Source organism: Psammomys obesus, unplaced genomic scaffold (assembly GCF_907164565.1).
Source record: "Psammomys obesus unplaced genomic scaffold, mPsaObe1.curated_primary_1811, whole genome shotgun sequence".
In the NCBI taxonomy this organism is placed as follows: domain Eukaryota; kingdom Metazoa; phylum Chordata; class Mammalia; order Rodentia; family Muridae; genus Psammomys; species Psammomys obesus.
In genome coordinates, this window is record NW_026596091.1 from 714,978 (window position 1) to 735,607 (window position 20,630).

The 20,630-nt window shown below is 41.1% G+C and overlaps 1 protein-coding gene across 10 annotated transcripts in view; it reads left to right on the forward strand.

Annotated features, from left to right (window-relative positions):
• The first annotated feature begins 1,649 nt into the window (after positions 1-1,649).
• The window catches only part of Prdm4 (PR/SET domain 4), a 32,276-nt gene continuing 13,295 nt past the window's right edge, over positions 1,650-20,630 (forward strand). For 6 of the 10 annotated variants that reach the window (XM_055627983.1, XM_055627991.1, XM_055627987.1 and 3 more), the window contains exons 1-5: positions 1,732-1,882; positions 1,960-2,165; positions 13,068-13,201; positions 15,633-15,818; positions 18,312-19,106. In XM_055627983.1, the coding sequence (XP_055483958.1) occupies positions 2,158-2,165; positions 13,068-13,201; positions 15,633-15,818; positions 18,312-19,106 (1,123 nt within the window). In that variant the 5' untranslated portion in view covers positions 1,732-1,882; positions 1,960-2,157. The other 4 variants (XM_055627984.1, XM_055627985.1, XM_055627988.1 and 1 more) reach the window with 4 other exon arrangements.

Sequence of the window (20,630 nt, forward strand, 5' to 3'; positions counted from 1 at the left end):
CTATGGAACCCACTTGGACACTGAACTGCTATGGGCTACATCTGTGCAGGGGTTCTAGGTTATCTCCATGAATGGTACTTGGTTGGAGTATCAGTCTCAGAAAGACATCTGTGCCCAGATTTTTTTTGTTCTGTTGCTCTCCTTGTGGAACTCCTGTCCCCTCCAGGTCTTTCTGTTTCCCCCTTCTCTCATAAGATTCCCTGCACTCTGCCCAAAGTTTGACTATAAGTCTCAGCATCTGCTTTGATGCCCTGCAGGGTAGAGTCTTTCAGAGGCCCTCTGTGGGAGGCTCCTGTCCTGTTCCTTGTTTTTCTCCCTCTTCTGATATCCATCCCATTTGCCTTTTTGAATGAAGATTGAGCATCTTATCCAGGGTCCTCTTTCTTGATTAGCTTCTTCAGTATTTTAGTATGATTATCCTGTTTTATATATCTAATATCCACTTATGAGTAAGTATATACACTGTATGTCTTTCTGCTCAGGATGATCTTCTCTAGTTCCCACCATTTGCCTGCAAATTTCATGATTTCCTTGTTTTTAATTGCTGAGTAGTATTCCATTGTGTAAATTTACCATAGTTTCTGTATCCATTCCTCAGCTGATGGACATCTGGGCTGTTTCCAGGTTCTGGTTATTACAAATAAAGCTGCTACAAACATGTCCTTGTTGTATACTTGACCATCTTTTGGATATATGTCTAGGAGTGGATCTTGAGGTAGCACTATTCCTAATTGTCTGAGAAAGTGCCAGATTGATTTCCAAAGTGGTTGTACAAGTTTACATTCCTACCAGCAACCTTTGTCCACATCCACTCTAGCATGTGTTGTTACATGAGTTTTTGATCTTAGCCATTCTGATGGTTGTAAGGTAAAAATCTCAGGGTCATTTTGATTTGCATTAGAACTAATTCTTTTTTTAAAGATTTATTTATTATGTATACATTATTCTGCCAGCATGTACACTTGTACACTAGAAGAGAGCACCAGATCTCATTATAGATGGTTGTGAGCCACCAGGTGGTTGCTGGGAATTGAACTCAGAACCTTTGGAAGAGCAGTCAGTGCTTTTAACCTCTGAGCCATCTCTCCAGCTCTAGAACTAATTCTTGTCAGTTGTTCTCTAACCTCACATGCACATTTGTTCTAGTAACCGCGTACTCATCCACCGACCTGCCCATATGAATAAACATAATGTAAGGTTGTCCGTGCTGTAGGGATGGAAAGGCAAGGAGAGAAGACGAAAAGCTGCACAAATCCCAATACCATTCTTTATGACATGGAAGCGGGGAAACTTCACAAGCCTACAAGTTTCAGAGTCGAAACCCAATTCTTTCTGGGCCACACTACCACTGTCTGGCCTAATCCTATATTTCATAATGTGCTATGCAGACTTATGTTTCCCTACGTGAGGACATGCTATTTGGACCGAAAAGCAGATGAACCTTGGCCTTCAGAAAGCACCTCTTGCTCTTGTACTTGTTTTGGTCTCTTAGCAACGGCGATCGATTACTTGGTGCTCTATCGGATTGGGACACACCTGAGCCCAACGCTCTGGGTGGAGGTCTGGAAGCCCGCCCATTCCCGGAGCTCTGTGCTGCGCACGCGTAGAGGGGTGGTGGGCGTGCGCATATACGGAAGGGAGGGTCAGAGCGCAGGCAGTGGACAGGTTGCACGTAAGCCGAGTGGCTGAGAAGCCGGAAACGCGCCCCAGAGGGTGAGGCTCAGAGGAGGCCGCGGGCCTGCCTGGGCGGGGGCCGGGAGGGAAACGGTAGAGGAGCCACAAGCAAGACCCTGGGTCCCGGGAGGGCAAGGGTGCCCGGGCCGGCTTCTGGCCCGATGAAGAGCCAGGCGGCTGGGCCGGTGCTCCTCAGCGCGGGCCTCAGGTTGGTGACGCGGCCGGGCGGGCTAGAGCGGCCGGGGCGGGGGAAGGCCATTGCTGATAGCTTTTCTCCTCTTCCAGGTCAGCCGGTTCGGCTGCCAGCGCTTCCGGAAAAACAACGCTGGGCGCCGCCCAGCATGTTGGGCACTCGGCGCGGAGTGCAGCCGCCGGCCCTTGGAGACGTCAGGCGGTCCGGGGCGGCGCGGTCACCGGCGGGATGTGGTAGCACGTGACACCGGCCCCGGCGCGCTCCTGACGGACGCCGGTCCCCTGCACTGTATGCGCAGGTGAGGGCGGACACCGCCGGAGTCTTTGTTTGGGTGCCTTTAGGCAAGTATAGCATGTACATTTGAACAGCGGAACACTCCCACCTCCCTACCCTCATCCCCCAAATCCAGAGTACTGGTTGATTCCCTGTGTGCTTGCTCGGGAGTAGCCACACATTGTTTGCTTGGCACCTTTTTCCTGCCAAGCTATTTAAAAGCAATGTAGATTTTGCTATTTTAATTTGGTGTTTAGTTGTCTGTTACCGTAGTATCACTACCCTTACACCTTTGGGTTTGCAGGTTACCGTAGACGGAGATGGTGGAGTGTGGAGATTAAGTTATTAAATGTGTAAGCCTCTTGAATTAGAAGGTGCACAGCACAGAAACAAACCAGAGTTGTATTTAGCTGCTACGTCTAGAATTCTTTAAAAGGCTTTTTAGAGTGAGGAAGAGAAAAAATGTAGTGACTGAAATTATTGGTACTGGTCGATGCATTTTTGCAAAGTGGCTATGTTTCTGTTAGTTTCTAACATGTCATTTCTAGGAAACAGTGTGAGGTCCGGAACTGCCAAATGATTGTGTTAGAAACATAAAAATGGTTAAGAACGATTTGCCAAAGATGTAGTGTAGAAGATAGAACTCAGTACCCTGACTTTAGGCCTTCTCAGGATGTGATGTGAGGCAGGCAGTTAGAATGGAATTGCCTTGTTGAGTGAGAAAGCCCTTTGAGAATCACGGTATGCATGCCTTATTCATGTCTTCTGTCTTTGAGTACTTGTTACCTTAGGTTTATGGCTGTTGGGGACTCACAACAAAGCACAAATGCTTTGCATCTGGTATTAAAGTCTGATTTGAGAGGGTCTGGGATTTCACACCGATTTTTATTTTTATTTTATTTTATTTTTTTTAATTTTTTTATTTTTATTTTATTTTTCTTTTTAGTTACATTTTGTTAACTCTGTGTCCCAGCTGTATCCCGCTCCCTCATTCCCTCCCCAACCCCACACTCCCTCCCTGGTCTCCTCCCTGCCCCTTTCCAAGTCCCCTGATAGGGGAGGACCTCCTCCCCTTTCATCTGACCCTGTTTTATCAGGTATCTTCAGGGCTGGCTGCAAAGTCCTCCTCTGTGGCCTAACAGACTGCTCCTCCCCTGGGGTGGGGGTCAAACAGCCTGCCCTTGAGATCCTATTAGAAATAGTCCGTGTTCCCCTTACTTTGGAAAACTACTTGGTTACTGAGCTACCACAGGCCACATCCGAGCAGAAGTTCTAGGTTATATCCATAGATGGTCCTTGGTTGAGTGTCAGTCTCAGAAAAGACCCTGTGCCCAGATATATTTGGTCCTTGTGGAGCTCCTATCCTTTCCATATCATACTAACTTCCCTTCTTTCATATGATTCCCTGCACTCTGCCGAGGGTTTGGTTATGAGTCTTAGTGTCTGCTTTGAAACACTGCTAGGTAGAGTCTTTCAGATGCCTTTTGTGATGGACTCCTGTCATAAGTTCAATGCACATCCCATTTGTCTTTCTAAATGAGGATTAATCACCTTCGCCTGTGTCCACTTTCTTGATTATCTTCTTTAGGTGTGTAGATTTCATTATGTTTATCATGTCTTGTAGGTCTATATAAGCGAGTATATACCAAGTTTGTCTTTCTCCTTCTGGGATACTTCACTCAGAATGATCTTTTCTAGATCCCACCACTTGCCTGCAAATTTCATGATTTCTTCCTTTTTGATTGCTGAGTAGTATTCCATTGTGTAAAAATACCACAGTTTCTGTATCCATTCCTCCGTTGATGGACATCTGGGTTGTTTCCAAGTTCTGGCTATTACAAATAAAGCTGCTATGAACATGGTTGAACAAATGTCCTTGTTGTGTACTTGAGCAAATTTTGGGTATATACCTAGGAGTGGTATAGCTGGGTCTTGAGGTAGCACTACTCCTAGTTGTCTGAGAAAGCGCCAGATTGACTTCCAGAGTGGTTGAACCAGTTTACATTCCCACCAGCAATGGAGGAGGGTTCCCTTTTCTCCACAACCTCTCCAGCATGTGCTATCACTTGAGTTTTTCATCTTGGCCATTCTGATGGGTGTAAGGTGATATCTCAGGGTCGTTTTGATTTGCATTTCCCTAATGGCTAATGAGGTTGAGCATTTCTTTAAGTGTTTCTCTGCCATTCGACGTTCCTCTTTCGAGAATTCTCTGTTTAGCTCTGTTCCCCATTTTTTAAGTAGATTACTTGGTTTGTTGCTTTTCTGCTTCTTTAGTTCTTTATATATACTTGATATTAGCCCTCTGTCAGATAAAGGGTTGGTGAAGATTCTTTCCCAATCTGTAGGCTGTCTATTTGTTTTGATGACAGTGTCTTTTGCTTTACAGAAGCTTTTCAGTTTCATGAGGTCCCATTTATTGATTGTTGCTCTTAGAGCCTGTGCTGTTGGTGTTCTGTTCAGGAAGTTGTCTCCTGTGCCAATGAATTCTAGGCTGTTTCCCACTTTTTTTTCCAGCTGATTTAGAGTATCTGGTTTTATGGTGAGGTCCTTGATCCACTTGGACTTTAGTTTTGTGCAGGGTGATAGATATGGATCTATTTTCATTTTTCTGCATGTAGACATCCAGTTGGTCCAGCACCATTTGTTGAAGATGCTGTCTTTTTTCCATTGAATGGATTTGGCTTCTTTGTCAAATATTGAGAATTCATAGGTGTGTGGGTTTATTTCTGGGTCTTCTATGCGATTCCATTGATCCTCCTTTCTGTTTCTATGCCAATACCATGCAGTTTTTATTACTGTTGCCCTGTAGTACAGCTTGAGATCGGGAATGGAGATACCTCCAGATGATCTGTTGTTGTACAGGATCGTTTTGGAGATTCTGGGTTTTTTGTTTCTCCATATGAAGCTGAGAATCTTTTTTTCAAGGTCTGTAAAGAATTGAGTTGGTATTTTGATGGGAATTGCATTGAATCTGTAGATTGCTTTTGGCAGGATGGCCATTTTCACAATGTTAATCCTACCAATCCATGAGCACGGGAGATCTTTCCATCTTCTGAGATCTTCAATTTCTTTCTTCAAAGACTTGAAGTTTTTCTCAAATAGGTCTTTCACTTGCTTGGTTAGAGTCACACCAAGGTACTTTATGTTGTTAGTGGCTATTGTGAAGGGTGTTGTTTCCCTAATTTCTTTCTCAGCCTTTTTGTCTTTGGTATACAAGAGGGCCTCTGATTTTTTTGAGTTGATTTTGTATCCTGCCACTTTGCTGAAGGTGTTTATCAGCTGAAGAAGTTCTCTGGTTGAATCTTTGGGGTCGCTCATGTATACTATCATATCATCTGCAAATAGTGACACTTTGACCTCTTCCTTTCCGATTTGTATCCCCTTGATCTCCTTTAGTTGTCTTATTGCTCTGGCTAGGACTTCAAGTACAATGTTAAAGAGATATGGAGAGAGTGGGCAGCCTTGTCTTGTCCCTGATTTCAGTGGGATTGATTTAAGTTTCTCTCCATTGAGTTTGATGTTGGCTATAGGCTTGCTGTATATTGCCTTTACTATCTTTAGGTATGTGCCTTGTATCCCTGATCTCTCCAAGACTTTAAACATAAATGGGTGCTGGACTTTGTCAAATGCTTTTTCAGCATCTAAGGAGATGATCATGTGGTTTTTCTCCTTCATTTTGTTTATGTGGTGGATTACATTGATGGATTTCCGTATGTTGAACCACCCTTGCATTCCTGGGATGAAGCCTACTTGGTCATGGTGGATGATATCTTTGATGTGTTCTTGGATTTGATTTGCAAGTATTTTATTGAGTATTTTTGCATCAATGTTCATAAGAGAGATAGGTCTGAAGTTCTCTTTTTTTGTTGGATCTTTGTGTGGTTTAGGTATCAAAGTGACTGTGGCTTCATAGAATGAGTTTGGTAGTGTTCCTTCTGTTTCTATTTTATGGAATAGTTTGTGGAGAATTGGTGTTAGTACTTCTTTGAAGGTCTTGTAGAATTCTGCGCTGAAGCCATCTGGTCCAGGGCTTTTTTTGGAGGGGAGACTGTTAATGACTGCTTCTATTTCCTTGGGAGATATAGGACTATTCAGTCTTTCTACCTGATCTTGACTTAATTTTGGTAGATGGAATCTGTCAAGAAAGTTATCCATTTCATTTAGATTTTCAAATTTTGTGCCATATAGGCTTTTGTAGTATGACCTAATAATCGTTTGGATTTCCTCAGTGTCTGTAGTTATGTCCCCATTTTCCTTTCTGATTTTGCTGATTTGTATGGTTTCTCTCTGCTTTTTAGTTAGTTTGGCTAAGGGTTTGTCTATCTTGTTGATTTTCTCAAAGAACCAGCTTTTTGTTTCATTGATTCTTTGGATAATTTTATTTGTTTCTAATTGATTGATTTCTGCCCTTACTTTGATTATTTCCAGCCGTCTGCTCCTCTTGGGTGTATCTGCTTCTTTTTTTTCTAGGTTTTTCAGTTGGGCCATTAAGTTGTTTGTATGTGATGTTACGGATTTCTTCTTGTAGGCACTTAGTGCTATAAATTTTCCTCTGAGCACTGCTTTCAATGTGTCCCATAAATTTGGGTATGTTGTGCCTTCATTTTCATTGAATTCTAGAAAGTCTTTAATTTCTTTCTTTATTTCTTCCTTGACCCAGCTGTCATTGAGTAGTAAGTTGTTCAGTTTCCATGTGCGTGTTGGCTTTTTGTTGTTTCTGTTGTTGTTGATGTCCAGCTTTAGTCCATGGTGGTCAGATAGTATACAAGGGATTATTTCAATCCTTTTGTATCTGTTGAGGCTTGCTTTGTGACCAACTATATGGTCTATTTTGGAGAAGGTTCCATGCGGTGCTGAAAAGAAGGTGTACTCTTTTGAGTTTGGGTGAAAAGATCTGTAGACATCTATTAGGTCCATTTGATTTAGGGATTCTGTGAGTGCTTTCATTTCCCTATTTGGTGTCTGTCTGGTTGATCTGTCCCTTGATGAGAGTGGGGTGTTGAAGTCTCCCACTATTAAGGTATTAGGATCAATGTATGATTTAAGCTTTAATATTGTTTCATTTACGAATGTAGGTGCTCTTGTATTTGGGGCATAGATATTCAAAATTGTGATGTCCTCTTGTTGGATTTTTCCTTTGATGAGAATATAGTGGCCCTCCTTATCTTTTTTGATTAACTTGGGTTGAAAGTCTATTTTATTAGATATTAGGATGGCTACTCCAGCTTGTTTTCTGGAACCATTTGCTTGAAAAACATTTTTCTAGCCCTTTACTCTGAGGTAGTGTTTATCTTTGTTGCATAGGTGTGTTTCTTGGATGCAACAGAATGTTGGGTCCTGTTTCCGTAACCATTCTGTTAGCCTGTGTCTTTTTATTGGTGAGTTGAGTCCATTAATATTGATAGATAATATTGACCAATGCATGTTAGTTCCTTGTGTAATGGAGTCGATGATCTTACCTAGTTTCATTGCTTGTTTTCTTTTCATTTTTGTTGGGACATTATCTGTATGCCCTGTTTTCTTGGGTGAATTCGTTTTCGTTGGATTGGAGTTTTCCTTCTAGTATCTTCTGTAGGGTTGGTTTGCTGTATAGATATTGCGTAAATTTAGTTTTGTCATGGAATATTTTGTTTTCTCCATCTATGTTGATTGAAAGCTTTGCAGGGTATAGTAGTCTGGGTTGACATTTGTGATCTCTTAGAGTCTCCATGATGCTTGCCCAGGCCCTTCTGGCTTTCATAGTTTCTGATGAGAAGTCTGGTGTGATTCTGATAGGTCTACCTTCATATGTTACTTGGCCTTTTTCCCTTGCTGCTTTTAATATCTTTTCTTTGTTCTGTAGATTTAGTGTTTTGACTATGATGTGACGTGATGTGTTTCTTTTCTGGTCTAGTCTATTTGGTGTTCTGTAGGCCTCTTGTATATTTATGGACATCTCTTTCTTTAAGTTGGGAAAATTTTCTTCTATGATTTTTTTGAAAATATTTTCTTGACCTTGGAGCCTGGAGTCTTCTTTTTCATCAATTCCTATTATTCTTAGATTTTGTCTTTTCATAGCATCCTTGATTTCTTGGATATTTTGTGATTGGAATTTTTCTGATTTTACTTTTTCTTTGAGAGAAGTATCAATTTCTGCAAGTGTGTCTTCAGCTCCAGAGATTCTCTCTTCCATCTCTTGTATTCTGTTGGTGATGCTTACTTTTGTGGTTCCTGATCTTTTCTCCAAGTTCTCCAGCTCAAGAGTTTTCTCACTTTGTGTTTTCTTTATTGATTCTAATTCTGTTTTCATGCCTTGCACCATTTCTTTTATGTGTTTGAATTTGGATTCCTGTCTCTCTACGATGGACTCTCTTTCTTTGTTCATTTCCTTTTTGTATGCCACTAATTTCTTCTCTACTTGTGCCTCTATTTGTTTGGCTATGTTTGCCTGTGTTTCTTTAAGGGTTTTGTCTATTTCTTCTTTCTTTACCTCCAATTGACTGGCCATCTCTTTGAAAGATTTGTTCATTTCCTCCTTATGAGCCTCAAATAATTGAGCAAGCATGGCTTTAAGGTCATTTTCCTGTGCTTCTGATGAATTGGAATATCCATCGATTTTGGGGTTTGCTGGTGAAGTCATGATGTCCTGATTTATGTTGGAAATGTTCTTTCGCCTACCCCTGGCCATTGGCTTATCTGAGACCTTCCCTGTTTGTTTTTGGATTCAGCCGATCAGACTGGTACTGTCTCTCTCTCGAGTCTGGAGAATTCTTCAGGAAGTTGAGAGAGGTCCCGTGTCCTTAGCGTATGCTGAGGACTAGCTGTACCTATGGGAGGAAAGTACGCAGGCGCAAACAGAGGCAAATGCAAGCGTATGTGTGTGTGTGTGTGTAAGTGGGTGTGGGCGTGTGTCTAGAGGGACAGAGTGATGGCTAATGTTGAACCCTTGAGTGTGTGGGAGGGGCTCTGCAATGTATATGTCGCAGGCGCTAGTGATGATCGCAGCGCAATTTCTGGCATTAACTGCCTTAACTCCTCAATTAGACCCACCGAGCAGGAACTTCAATGTTCCAAGTGCCCCTCTGTTTCCCAAAGTGGGTATATGGGTGGGAGGGGGTTCGATGCCTGGCTTCTGTTTTAGAAGAAGCCAGGATCAGTGGAGCTGCAGATTCTCAAGGGTGCACTCACTTACAGGCAGGACACTTGGCAGAGATCGGCGTATCTGGGCTGTCTGCTCTCTGGTTTGGCCCTGCTTCTTTGATGTGCTCCGCCAGTTCCGTGCTGCTGTCACTGCCAGGTTATGAGGTCTTGCTGCAGCTGGAGATTTCAGGGTGGTCACGTCAGTGGGAATCGGGGTAACCAGCCTTTCTATTCTCTGGTTTGGCCCTGGTTAGTCTTAAACTGGAGGGCTGATGTGCCCCGCCAGCTCAGTGCTGCTCCGCCGCCAGGTTAGAAAGTCCCGCTGTAACTGGAGACTGGGTTGCTAGTCCAGATGCTTTCTGGGAAGTCCTGGGGTCTCTTTACTGTGCTCTCCAAGCTTCGGAGGCCCAGCGCCTGGTGTGTCTAGCTTGTATGGCGTTTCTGTCTGGTTTTGGTGAGTATATAGCGTATTCTCTGTCACTGTGGGATTGGGCGGGCCGTACTGTCAGTGCGGAGCTAGTATGGCGTCTAGCAGACTCGGGCCCTGGGAGGATGGTGCAGCTGCCGCGCGTGAATCTGGGGCTCCGAGACACAGTACTGCTGGCCTTTGCCGATAAAGGACTTGGGGCTCAGCCTCAGTGGCTGCAGGCCCCAGGCAGTTAGGTCTGCGCTGAGAAAGGCGAGTCCGCTGTGCCGAGGAGGAGGGAGGTCTGGGGGAGGGGAGTGCCAAGAGATCAAAGGATCGTTTCTCACCTTCCCCAAACAAGTCCCTGGGTGACCCGAGACCAAGGTTTTCACCTCCGGCGATGTTCCCTGTTGTTTAGAAAGTCTCTCCGTTGTTTCCCTGGCTTCAGAAGTTCTTCCACTCATCAACTCAGAACTTTTTCTCTTCCACAGCTTGGAAACTGTGTGTGCTAGTCGCCATCTTGGCTCCGCCCCCCCTTATTTTTATTTTTTAAAATTCTGACATACAGTTTAACATTCGGGAGCTTTCGGAATGGGAGATAAGCTACAACTTAACTCTAATAATTTATTGTAATCGGTATGTTGTATTGTAGGCTTTGTGGTTTCAGTGATGATTGTGCTTTATGTATGGTTGCAGCTGGGAAAATTTAGAGAAGTCTGTTTTAAACTAGCTGGAGCCTGGAAACTTTTCCAGTTAAAATACCAATGGCTTTTTTTTAGGCTATAAGGTGTTTCCTTTACTCTGTGAGAAATAACATACTTTTGTTGGTGTATGGTCCTTCAGATAGTGTACCTCAATTGCCATGTGGTTCTAGTTCTCTCATCAGGGTGATGAATGAGCATTGCTTTAAGGTCTTTCATACTTAGATGATGTCCATACAGATATATTTGTAATTCAAGAAACAGGCCTATATAGGACTTTATACCCCACAGTTTAGCTAGGTTCTTACGTAAATAGGACTCTGTAAAAGGCAAAAACAGTTTTGTTTGTAGTTTGTTACTAGGCTTAGTAACAAAATTTAAGATTGGAAATCTTAAATTAGGTCTGACTTTAAAACTCAGTTGTACATCTGACTAGTTACATGATTTTTTTAATAATAATTTTTATTTTTTTATATTAATCACAGGTTATTTACTTTGTATCCCAGCCATAGCCCCATCTCTCATTCCCTCCCAATCCCACCATCCCTCCCTCATCTCCTCCCTGCCCCTTTCCGAGTCCACTGATAGGGGAGGACCTCCTCCACTTCCATCTGACCCTAGCTTATCAGGTCTAGTTACATGATTTTAGGTTGTCTTTTTAACCTTAAAATCTCCTCTTTATTATTAAAATAGGATAACTTTTAGGGCTGGGGAAATGGCCCAGTGAATAAAAGCACTAGCTGTGTAGAGAGGCTGACAGTTAGGTCCTTGGAACCCAAATAAAAAGCTGTATTCAGTGGTGTTCATTTAATGCTAGCAGCCGAGGGGAGATGGGAGGTACCCAGGAGCTGGTAGATCAGTTAGTATATATAGCACAGCAAAAAGAAAGACCATGCCTCAACCGCATGAAAGTTGAAAAAAACTACCTCCTGACCACCATATAACACTCTTCTTCATACACATACATGTATGTTAATTAAAAAAAAGAAGATGACAGACTGGATTAGCTAACACTATATTGCTGCTATAACAAAATACATTACAAGAAGCAATTTGAGGAAAGATGGTTTATTTGACTTTAGTTCAAGGGGACACAATCTATTATGGTGGGGGAGGCTAGTTACATGGTAGCCTGTAATCTGAAAGCAAAGAGAAATGCTGGTGATGGGCTTGCTTTCTCATTTTTACTTATTATAGGTAAGGTCCTACCCCATTGAATGTGGGTGTCCCCAACCATACTCAGTGTGCCTCTTACTTTTACAAGAAAACCTCTCTGTAAACACCCTCATAGGCACACTCAGAGTTATGTACCTCTGAAGAATTACTGTCATAAAAGTATGAGGTTTAGGAGAGGCTGGAGTAAATTATGGCTCATGATTATCAATGGCTCACAGCAAGAATATGTTGCAGTGAATTCAGAGTAAGGATGAGAAGTCATTGGAGATCTCCTTTGAATAACTTGCTGTCTAGCTTCTGTAAGTGATAATGTGATGATTTTTAAATTCTGATTAGAAACTAATACATATGTATGTATTTTAAAATATTTAGTTTTAGTCATATGTGTCTATGCCAATGTTGTCTGTGAAGGTGCCCGCTGAGGCTTTAGGAGGTTGTGGAACCCCCTGGAGTACAGGAGGATTGTGAAGCAACCTGTTGTAAATGCTGGGAGCTGAACATGGTTACTGGGGACTAAATTCAAGTCCTCTGGAAGAGCAGCAAGGGTTCTTAATCCTGAGCCATCTCTACAGCTCCATATACTTTTGAAGCAAGACTTTCCTGTGTAGTGTAGACTGACCCTGAGTTTACCATGCAGTCCATGGTAGTCTGGTAACTTCTGGTAGTCCTCCTGCCTCACCTCCCTAGTTTTCTGTGTCACCGCACCTAGGTAAAACTAATGCCTTTGAATAACAACTTCCAGTAATGGTCTTTTCACATCAGCACTACCTTCTAAGATGTGATTAGTGACACTGTAGGATGGACTGTATGGAAAAGCTGACTCCTTTGTATTTCAGCCTTCTGAAAATGGTCTGTGTATTAATAGAGTCTGATGTGTTGGAACACCTTTGACAATCTTTTGCAGGATGGCTTTTGCCCTTTTATTGAACTGCCTTGTGATTGGAGGTATATGTTATATCTTTGACACTTAATTCCTCATCTACTTTACTTTGCAGAATTAGTGTGAGAATCCAAAATTGTTTTAGTAGAGTTCTAGCAAAGCTTGCATGATGAACCTCAGTGTGTGACTGTATTAAGATTATTGTTTAATAAGGTATAGATACAGATTTTTAAGAAAATACTGATTCTTAGGGAGAACATGGTGCTTCTTTATGCCATCTGAATCAGACCCAGACTTTTAACCCACTATAAAAAGGATTAGTAAAACTATTCAAGTACTTAAAATGCCTAAAAGTTGCTGGTTTGAGCTGATAAGCCAAATAGAGCTTGTAACCACCATGAACAAAAGAAGCAAAATAATCCACCATGACTCATGCTGCAGAATATATCCATGTGCTTGGAACAGGGCAGATTGAATTCCAATCCTGTGTATAGTATACAGCATTGACATGGATTAGTTAACATTGAATCATGGTTTCTGTGGTTTCAGGATCATGTGCATAATGATCAGTTGGTCAGGTCCCATTTCCCCATCCTTAGATGCTTGGCTCTTGTGTTTATAATCGTTGTGTATGCTTTTTCCTAGGATGAATGACACGAACTTGAGCCCAGTGGGGATGGAGCAGCTGTTTTCATCCTCTGTGAGCAATGCCCTGCCAGTCTCAGGAAGTCACCTGGGTTTGGCTGCCTCTCCCTCTCACAGTGCCATCCCTGCCCCAGGTGAGTGGGAGGGAGAACCACTGCACTTCAACCTTGTGCTCAGTTCTGAGTGTGTTTTAGGATGATACAGAGAAACTAGTGAGTGCCCTTTACAAAATATTTTGTATAGTTGCAGGGTCCATGTGGATGGAGAGTAGCAGTTTTTTCTAATAGTCTCTTTGGGGTTAGTGTCTTTCATCCAGAACCAAAATTGGCTTTTTATCCGGGGCTTCTCACACTCATCTGGTTGACACTTTGACGTCATGTCCTTAACTAGTAGAAGAGGATCAGTTAGATTTCCTCACTAAGTTCCTAAAACATTTGAAATCAGACTTGTTTTCTTTTAGATTGGAAACTGAGCATCTGTAGAAATGTATAAGATTGGTTTTATGGAAAATTAGTGCCAGATGTGGAGCTCTTATGTGGCATTCTCTGTGAGCATTCACATCCTCAGAAATAGAGGAGGGGAGGCTTGTTCTTCCATATTCCATGCCTTAATAAATTAAGTTCCTTTTTTGTTGTTGGGAGATTTTGTTTTGTTTGAGAACTGGTCTTATGCAGCCTGGGTTGGCCTCAATCTGAATATAACCTGGATGACCTTGCACTGATCCCCTTGGCTCTACTTCCCAAGTGCTAGGATTACAGGTATGTGCCACCATACCTGGTTCTGAAAGCCTTTTACTGTCCAGTTGTGTTTTCTTTTCCTATTGAAATGAAACAAGCTATTGATTCTTAAGGATATGTAGCATCGTAATATTGTATTGGAATATGTATTAGAATTGTTTAATATTTTAAATAATATGAAAAAGATGTTTAAATAATTCTTCGTAGAAAACTATATCCTGAATTACTAAAATGCAGCAGCTAAAATTAAAATTAGTATTTTTCAAAGTATCAGCAAAAGAAATTAAAAAATAATTCTTATTTATGTGATGTATGTGTGTCTGTGTATTTTGTCTGATTCTTGTTGAAGACATGGAACTTCTTTACACACTGATAATCTGAAGCAGACTTGGGATCACTTTTGTGTACCATATGTGTGCTTGGTCCTCACAGAGGTCAGAGCAGGTAGTCAGAACTCTTGGAACTGAAATTTGAGATGGTTGTGAGCTACCATGTGCTAAGACTGAACCTGGGTCCTCTCTAAGTGTAGCAAATGCCCTTAGCTGCTGAGCCATCTCGCCAACCCCGCCCAAAATAAACAAACAACAACAAAACCCCTAAAAGACCATAGTGGACTAGACTGTAATCTTAGCATTTAGGAATATAGGCAGGAAGATCAGGAGTTGAAGGCCAGGGTTTGCCTTGAAACTCTTTCTTTTAAAAAATTGGAAACTCATCTGTTTCTCTCTTAGGCATTCCTTTTAGGAGATAGTCTTATTAAGAGGAAAAGGCTTATATTAAAAATACTCCTCTTTGTAAAATATGCAGATCAGTGCTTACTAAATTGGTGGATATTCATTTGATGCTTAGGCACAGGAAAAGTCATTTAAGCGATTTTGCAAATGGGTGTAATCCAAGGTGGATATAGTCTAAATTTCAGACTCTTGATTGTGAAGTACAGCATGTAGAGAAGGGGCTGAAAATATACACATACTGATTCACATTTAACTTAAATCTGGGTGGATTCCAAGTGCATACATACCTGGTTTTTGTCTTTTACATTTTTAGATAGGATCTCACTATGTTGCCCACGCTCACCTCAAATTCAAAATCCTTCTGCCTTGGCCTTCCTGATACTGGGATTACAGTAATGTACCACCATGCTAAGCATTCTTGTGTTCTTAAAGTGAAATGTATAATGATAAAAATGGGAAAATAAAATAAAGCTTTAAAAAGTTATCACTGTAAGAGACCACACCTGCGAAGGTTCTGTTTTTAATAATTATTTTATTTTAAGGATTTTTAAAATTATTTTTAATTATGTGTAACTATATACACATGAGGGCAGGTGTCTTGCAGAGTTTTGTCTTGGAGCTAGAGTTACCGTGATATGGTTGCTGGGAATCAAACTGCGGTTCTCTGGAGCAGTACATGCTCTTAACCACTGAGCTATCTCTCCAGACCCCGTTTTGTTGTTTTTATTTTTAATGTAATTTGTTCGCTTAGCTGATATTTAAATAGATTGTTACTTGTTTTGCTATTTAGGAGAAACACAACTGGAGGATCAGTTTAGCACTTTAAAAATATACTAATTTAAGGGCCAGGTTTGGTCATGCACATCTGTAATCCAGCATTCCAGAGGACCATGGGTAAGCCTGGGATACATAGACCTTTTTTGAGAAGTAATTTGGGGACTAGAACTGTTTGTTTAATTACATTATAGATGTTTCCCAGTACTGACTTGGGTTACAGTTAAATTGTGAATTGGGTTAAATTCTGAGAGTCTGGTAAGTGGTTTTTACATACTAATCTTTTAATTAAGAAAAACTTTTTTTTTTTTTTTTAAAAGGTCTCCCAGTCGCAATTCCAAACCTGGGTCCCTCTCTGAGCTCTCTGCCTTCTGCCTTGTCTCTGATGCTTCCCATGGGCATTGGAGATCGAGGAGTGATGTGTGGGTTACCTGAAAGAAACTATACCCTACCTCCACCACCTTACCCTCACCTAGAGAGCAGTTACTTCAGAACAATTCTACCTGGTAAGTTTTATAGTTACTTGTGCTGGGGGAATGTGGGGTGATGGGGGGGGGGAGAACCAATTAGCTTCTGGAGATTGGAATTAACATATTTTTCTCTGTTATTGGATAGCAATCTCTGGGTTTGTTGATATTGGTGTGCTTTGCTTAGAACATGCATACAGTTCAATATTAAGGAAGCAGTTTGATTAGGTAATTCTTTTTATTTTTGCAGAGTTTTGCTGCTGCTGTTTTAATTTTTTTGAAGTAGTGGTGTTTGAACCTAGGGCCTCATACATGCTAGAAAGGCACTTTACCATAGAAGTACCTCTGAAGCCATTTTTATTTTGAGACTGGGTAGCTAACTGCAGATACAGCAGAGAATGACCTTGCTCCCGATCTTGCCTTCTACCTTCAAAGTGCTAGATTATAGGCATGAAGTTTTTTGTTGTTGGATTGAGACAGGGTCTTGCTCGTAGCCCTGGAACCTGCTATGAAGACAAGGCTGGCCTCAAACTTGAAGTTATTCTCTCTAGCTCTGCCTCCTCAATGTCAGATTATAGATGAGCCCCACTGTGCCTGGTTTACATAAGAGTTTTTTCTTTGTATATGTGTGTGGTGTGCATTCTTATATATGAGTGCACAGGTATGTGTTGATGCTAGAGGTTATTGTTGCTTGTCTTTCTCAATTGTTTTCCACCTTAAATATTGAAGCAGGGCCTCTCACTGAACTCAGAACTTGCTGATTAAATAGCTATTATAACTAACTAGCTTGCTTTAGTGATCTGTGGGATTGTAGGTGGGCCACCACGCACTTTTGGAATTTACATGTGGGTATTGTGGATCCAAACTCAGGTTCTTAGGTTTAGATAGTAGTGTTTTACCTGCTGAGCAATCTTCCAGTTCCCTATGGTCAATCTTTTTAAAGAGAATTATGATCACTAAACATTGGTTCAGAATTTTTAGTTCTGTATTTAACCAGCTACCTGCCCTGCTTAAAGTTTTTTGACTTTTTATTCTAATGTATTATATATACTTTTTATTACTAATGTATTATATATACTCTTTTCAGAAAATTTGGCAAACCTGGAGAAACGGAAGCCATGACTATGTTTCTGGTGTATACTTCTGTCTTCTATTTTTAAGTATTGGTTGTCACAATTTTTCATGATTAAGACCGTGATTTTCCTACAGTTGTGTGTCTTTTTTCACTTAGTATTTTGCCCTCCCATTGGATGATTTTTGGTTTTTTTTAAAAGATTTATTTTTTTATTACATATATAGTGTTCTGCCTGCACACCAGTAGAGGGCACCACCGGATCTCATTTTAGATGGTTGTGAGCCACCATGTGGTTGCTGGAAATTAAACTTAGGGCCTCTGGAAGAGCAGCAAGGATTCTTAACCTCTGAGCCATCTGTTCAGCCCCCTCGGTGTTTTTTCATAACTCCCTTCCTATCCTTGTTTTTAAAATAGGCTATATTGCCCTGGCTGGCCTAAGGACTCACTATGTAGACCAGACTGGCTTTGAACTCACAGCAATTTGCCTGCCTTGGTTTGCCACTAAGCCTGACATCCATAATGGGCTTTTTAAGTACCATACCCTGTGATTCAACATTTGGGAGGCTGAAGCAGGGAGACCAGCAATTCAGATTAGCCTGTGTCTATCTCAAAAATAAAAATCTACTGAATGGATATTGACTGGCTTATTACATCAGTCTTTTATTTGTTGGGCAGCTTGGTTTTTCCAGACTTTGTTGTCATTATAGCTGATGTTTTTAGGGGTGTATTTGTGTGTATTTGAGTTTCATAAATATATTGTGTTTTAGTATATACTCTCCCATTAGCAGTACTGCAGGTGACATCCCACATCCTTAGAAGCACAGCTTTGGATTTGGGATGTAATTCAAGACTTTTTTTTTGAGACCCTGGGTCTGATCCCAACCTGCCCCTGTCTCCCAAAATGTTTCTGTAAAATATGCTTGTTTTGAATAACTTAATGTGTTCTGATAGTTTTGCAACAAATTCTTGAATAATTTTATTGTTTATTTACATATTTTTTAAAGATTTATTTATTATTTATACAACATTCTGCCTGTACACCAGATCTTACTATAGATGGTTCTGAGTCACCATGTCGTTGCTGGGATTGAACTCAGGGCCTTCGGAAGAACAGCGAGTGTTCTTAACCTCTGAGCCGTCTCTCCAGCCCCTTACATATTTTTTTAATACAGCAAATTTTAGCATCTTAGGACTAAAGAATTGCAACCACATAGCTATTAGAGGTTGGTCCCATTTAAGTTGTTTCTAGTTGGCTTCAGATCAGCTTCATGTGTTTAGGACTTGAATTTCATAGAGGAACTCAGAATGGTATATGTACTACTTGAATAGATAATGATTAAAGAGATAGCAGGTTATCTAACTTAGCTGTTTTTTTGTGAGGAAAATGATTCCTAGCAGTTGCAATTTCTTGTATTTAATAATGTGCTAAATATCTCTGTTATCTCTTCTGTTCTCAGGCATTTTATCTTATTTAGCTGACAGACCACCTCCTCAGTACATCCACCCCAACTCTATAAATGTTGATGGAAATACAGCATTATCTATCACCAACAACCCTTCGGCACTAGATCCCTATCAGGCCAATGGAAATGTTGGATTAGAACTAGGCGTTGTTTCAATTGACTCTCGTTCTGTGAACACGCATGGTGCCCAAAGTCTTCATCCTAATGATGGCCACGAAGTGGCATTGGACACAACAATCACTATGGAGAATGTTTCTAGGGTTACCAGCCCAATCTCTACAGATGGAATGGCAGAGGAGCTTACCATGGACGGTGTTACAGGAGAACATTCCCAAATCCCAAATGGCTCTAGAACTCATGAGCCTCTCTCTGTGGATTCCGTGAGCAACAACCTTACCGCAGACACTGTAGGACATGGTGGTGTGATACCCATTCATGGGAATGGTCTGGAGCTTCCTGTGGTTATGGAGACAGACCACATTGCAAATCGGGTCAATGGGATGTCTGACAGTGCCCTCAGTGACTCCATCCACACCGTGGCCATGAGCACCAACTCTGTAAGCGTGGCACTCTCTACCTCACACAACCTTGCCTCCCTAGAATCAGTTTCCCTCCATGAAGTTGGCCTTAGTCTAGAGCCTGTGGCTGTCTCTTCCATCACACAGGAGGTTGCTATGGGGACAGGTCATGTAGATGTACCCTCAGATAGCTTGTCTTTTGTACCACCTTCACTGCAAATGGAAGACTCCAGTTCAAACAAGGAAAACATGGCAGCCATGTTTACAATTTGTAAGTGTGCTTCACTGTTCTCTTTTGGAAGTAATGGGTTTTGTTTTCTTAAATTATATATGTTTGAGGGTTATACATACACACACACACACGTACCACATGCATGCATAGTGCTTATATAAGCTAGGGCAATATTGGAGTCCTTGGAACTGGAGTTACACATGGTTTGAGTCATCTGGGAATCTAATGTGGGTCCTGTGCAAGAGTAGCAAGTGCTCTTAATTGCTGAGCCATCTCTCCAGATCCCAAATACTGGTTTTAAAATGCCATTGTCCTGGCTAGTGTTTGTCATAGTCTGATGCTGATTAAGGGAGTGTAGAAAGGAATTTCATTTTGGAAGTTTTCTTTGTCCTCATATTGTCCTTATATTAATCTGGTGTCATTTCCTCAAGTCAAGTAATACATTCACAATTTATTGGCTCTTACAGTGACTCCCTGGAGTATATATTCATGTCTATATTTTACCAATTAGCCCTATAATATTCAAGGTATTATCCAAATAGCATTACAGGAGTAAGACTTAACACAGATAATCTTGGTGATACACATTGTGCTTTTTCAGCATATGCCAGAAGAAAAAGGTTGCTAGATCACTTTTATAACTATGGGAAAATGTAGGTTGATATTCAGTGGTTTGTCTTAGAGTGTATAAATTACTATAGTTGGGCATATAAAAGTTCTTTTTTATTAGGTAGAAAACATAAATAAATATGGTAGATTTCTTAATTTCAATATGTGCTTAATCCATAAACTTTCATGTGCTCACTATCTGTTGTGCCCTGCCAGATGCAGGGGTCATGGCAGTCTATCAAGATAGTACAAACTGTGAGGAACCTTAGCCTGATAGGAAGCATGGCCAAGACATGGACTACTATAGTACAGAATAACAGTAAAAATGCAACTTTGGGGTTAAGTTCATGGTGCTTAAGGAGCTTGAATAACAGCTAACTAAGCTGTGGAAAGGTCAGGGCAAATTAGTTACAGAGGATATGTGTTAATTTAGGCCTAAGGAAAGGGAATATGGTAGGCAATTGATGGGAAGACAGCTGTTGGCACCTATAAGTGCCTAGAGTGAACAGAGTCGTAAATGGTTCAGATGACTGTAGTAGAAAATGGGGTTGAGGGAACAGTCACTTGGGGAGACAAGTAGGAACTACTGCATTGTGAGCTGTTAGATTTGTTAGAAGCATTTATTGTAGGAAGATAGTGCTGAAATTACGTGAAAGGTGATTATTTTCTTACCTTATATTAGAAGTAACTAAGATGAAGAAAGTAGAACATTTGTGGAACTGACATTAGTAACCTGTAAGGTGGAAAGGGGTGGTGCTAAGGCGAAAGCTCGATTTTCTGCATGAGAGACTACATAAACAGTATGATGAAAGGTGAGAATAGATTGGTGTTTTTTTTGGGGAAGAGGGGAGTGATGAATCCATTTTAGACATCGATTCAGTGTGTAAGGTGCTCAGCAGAGATATCTAATGGAGCTCAGAGAGGGATTACCTAAGTAAGGGGTAGTAGTCATGG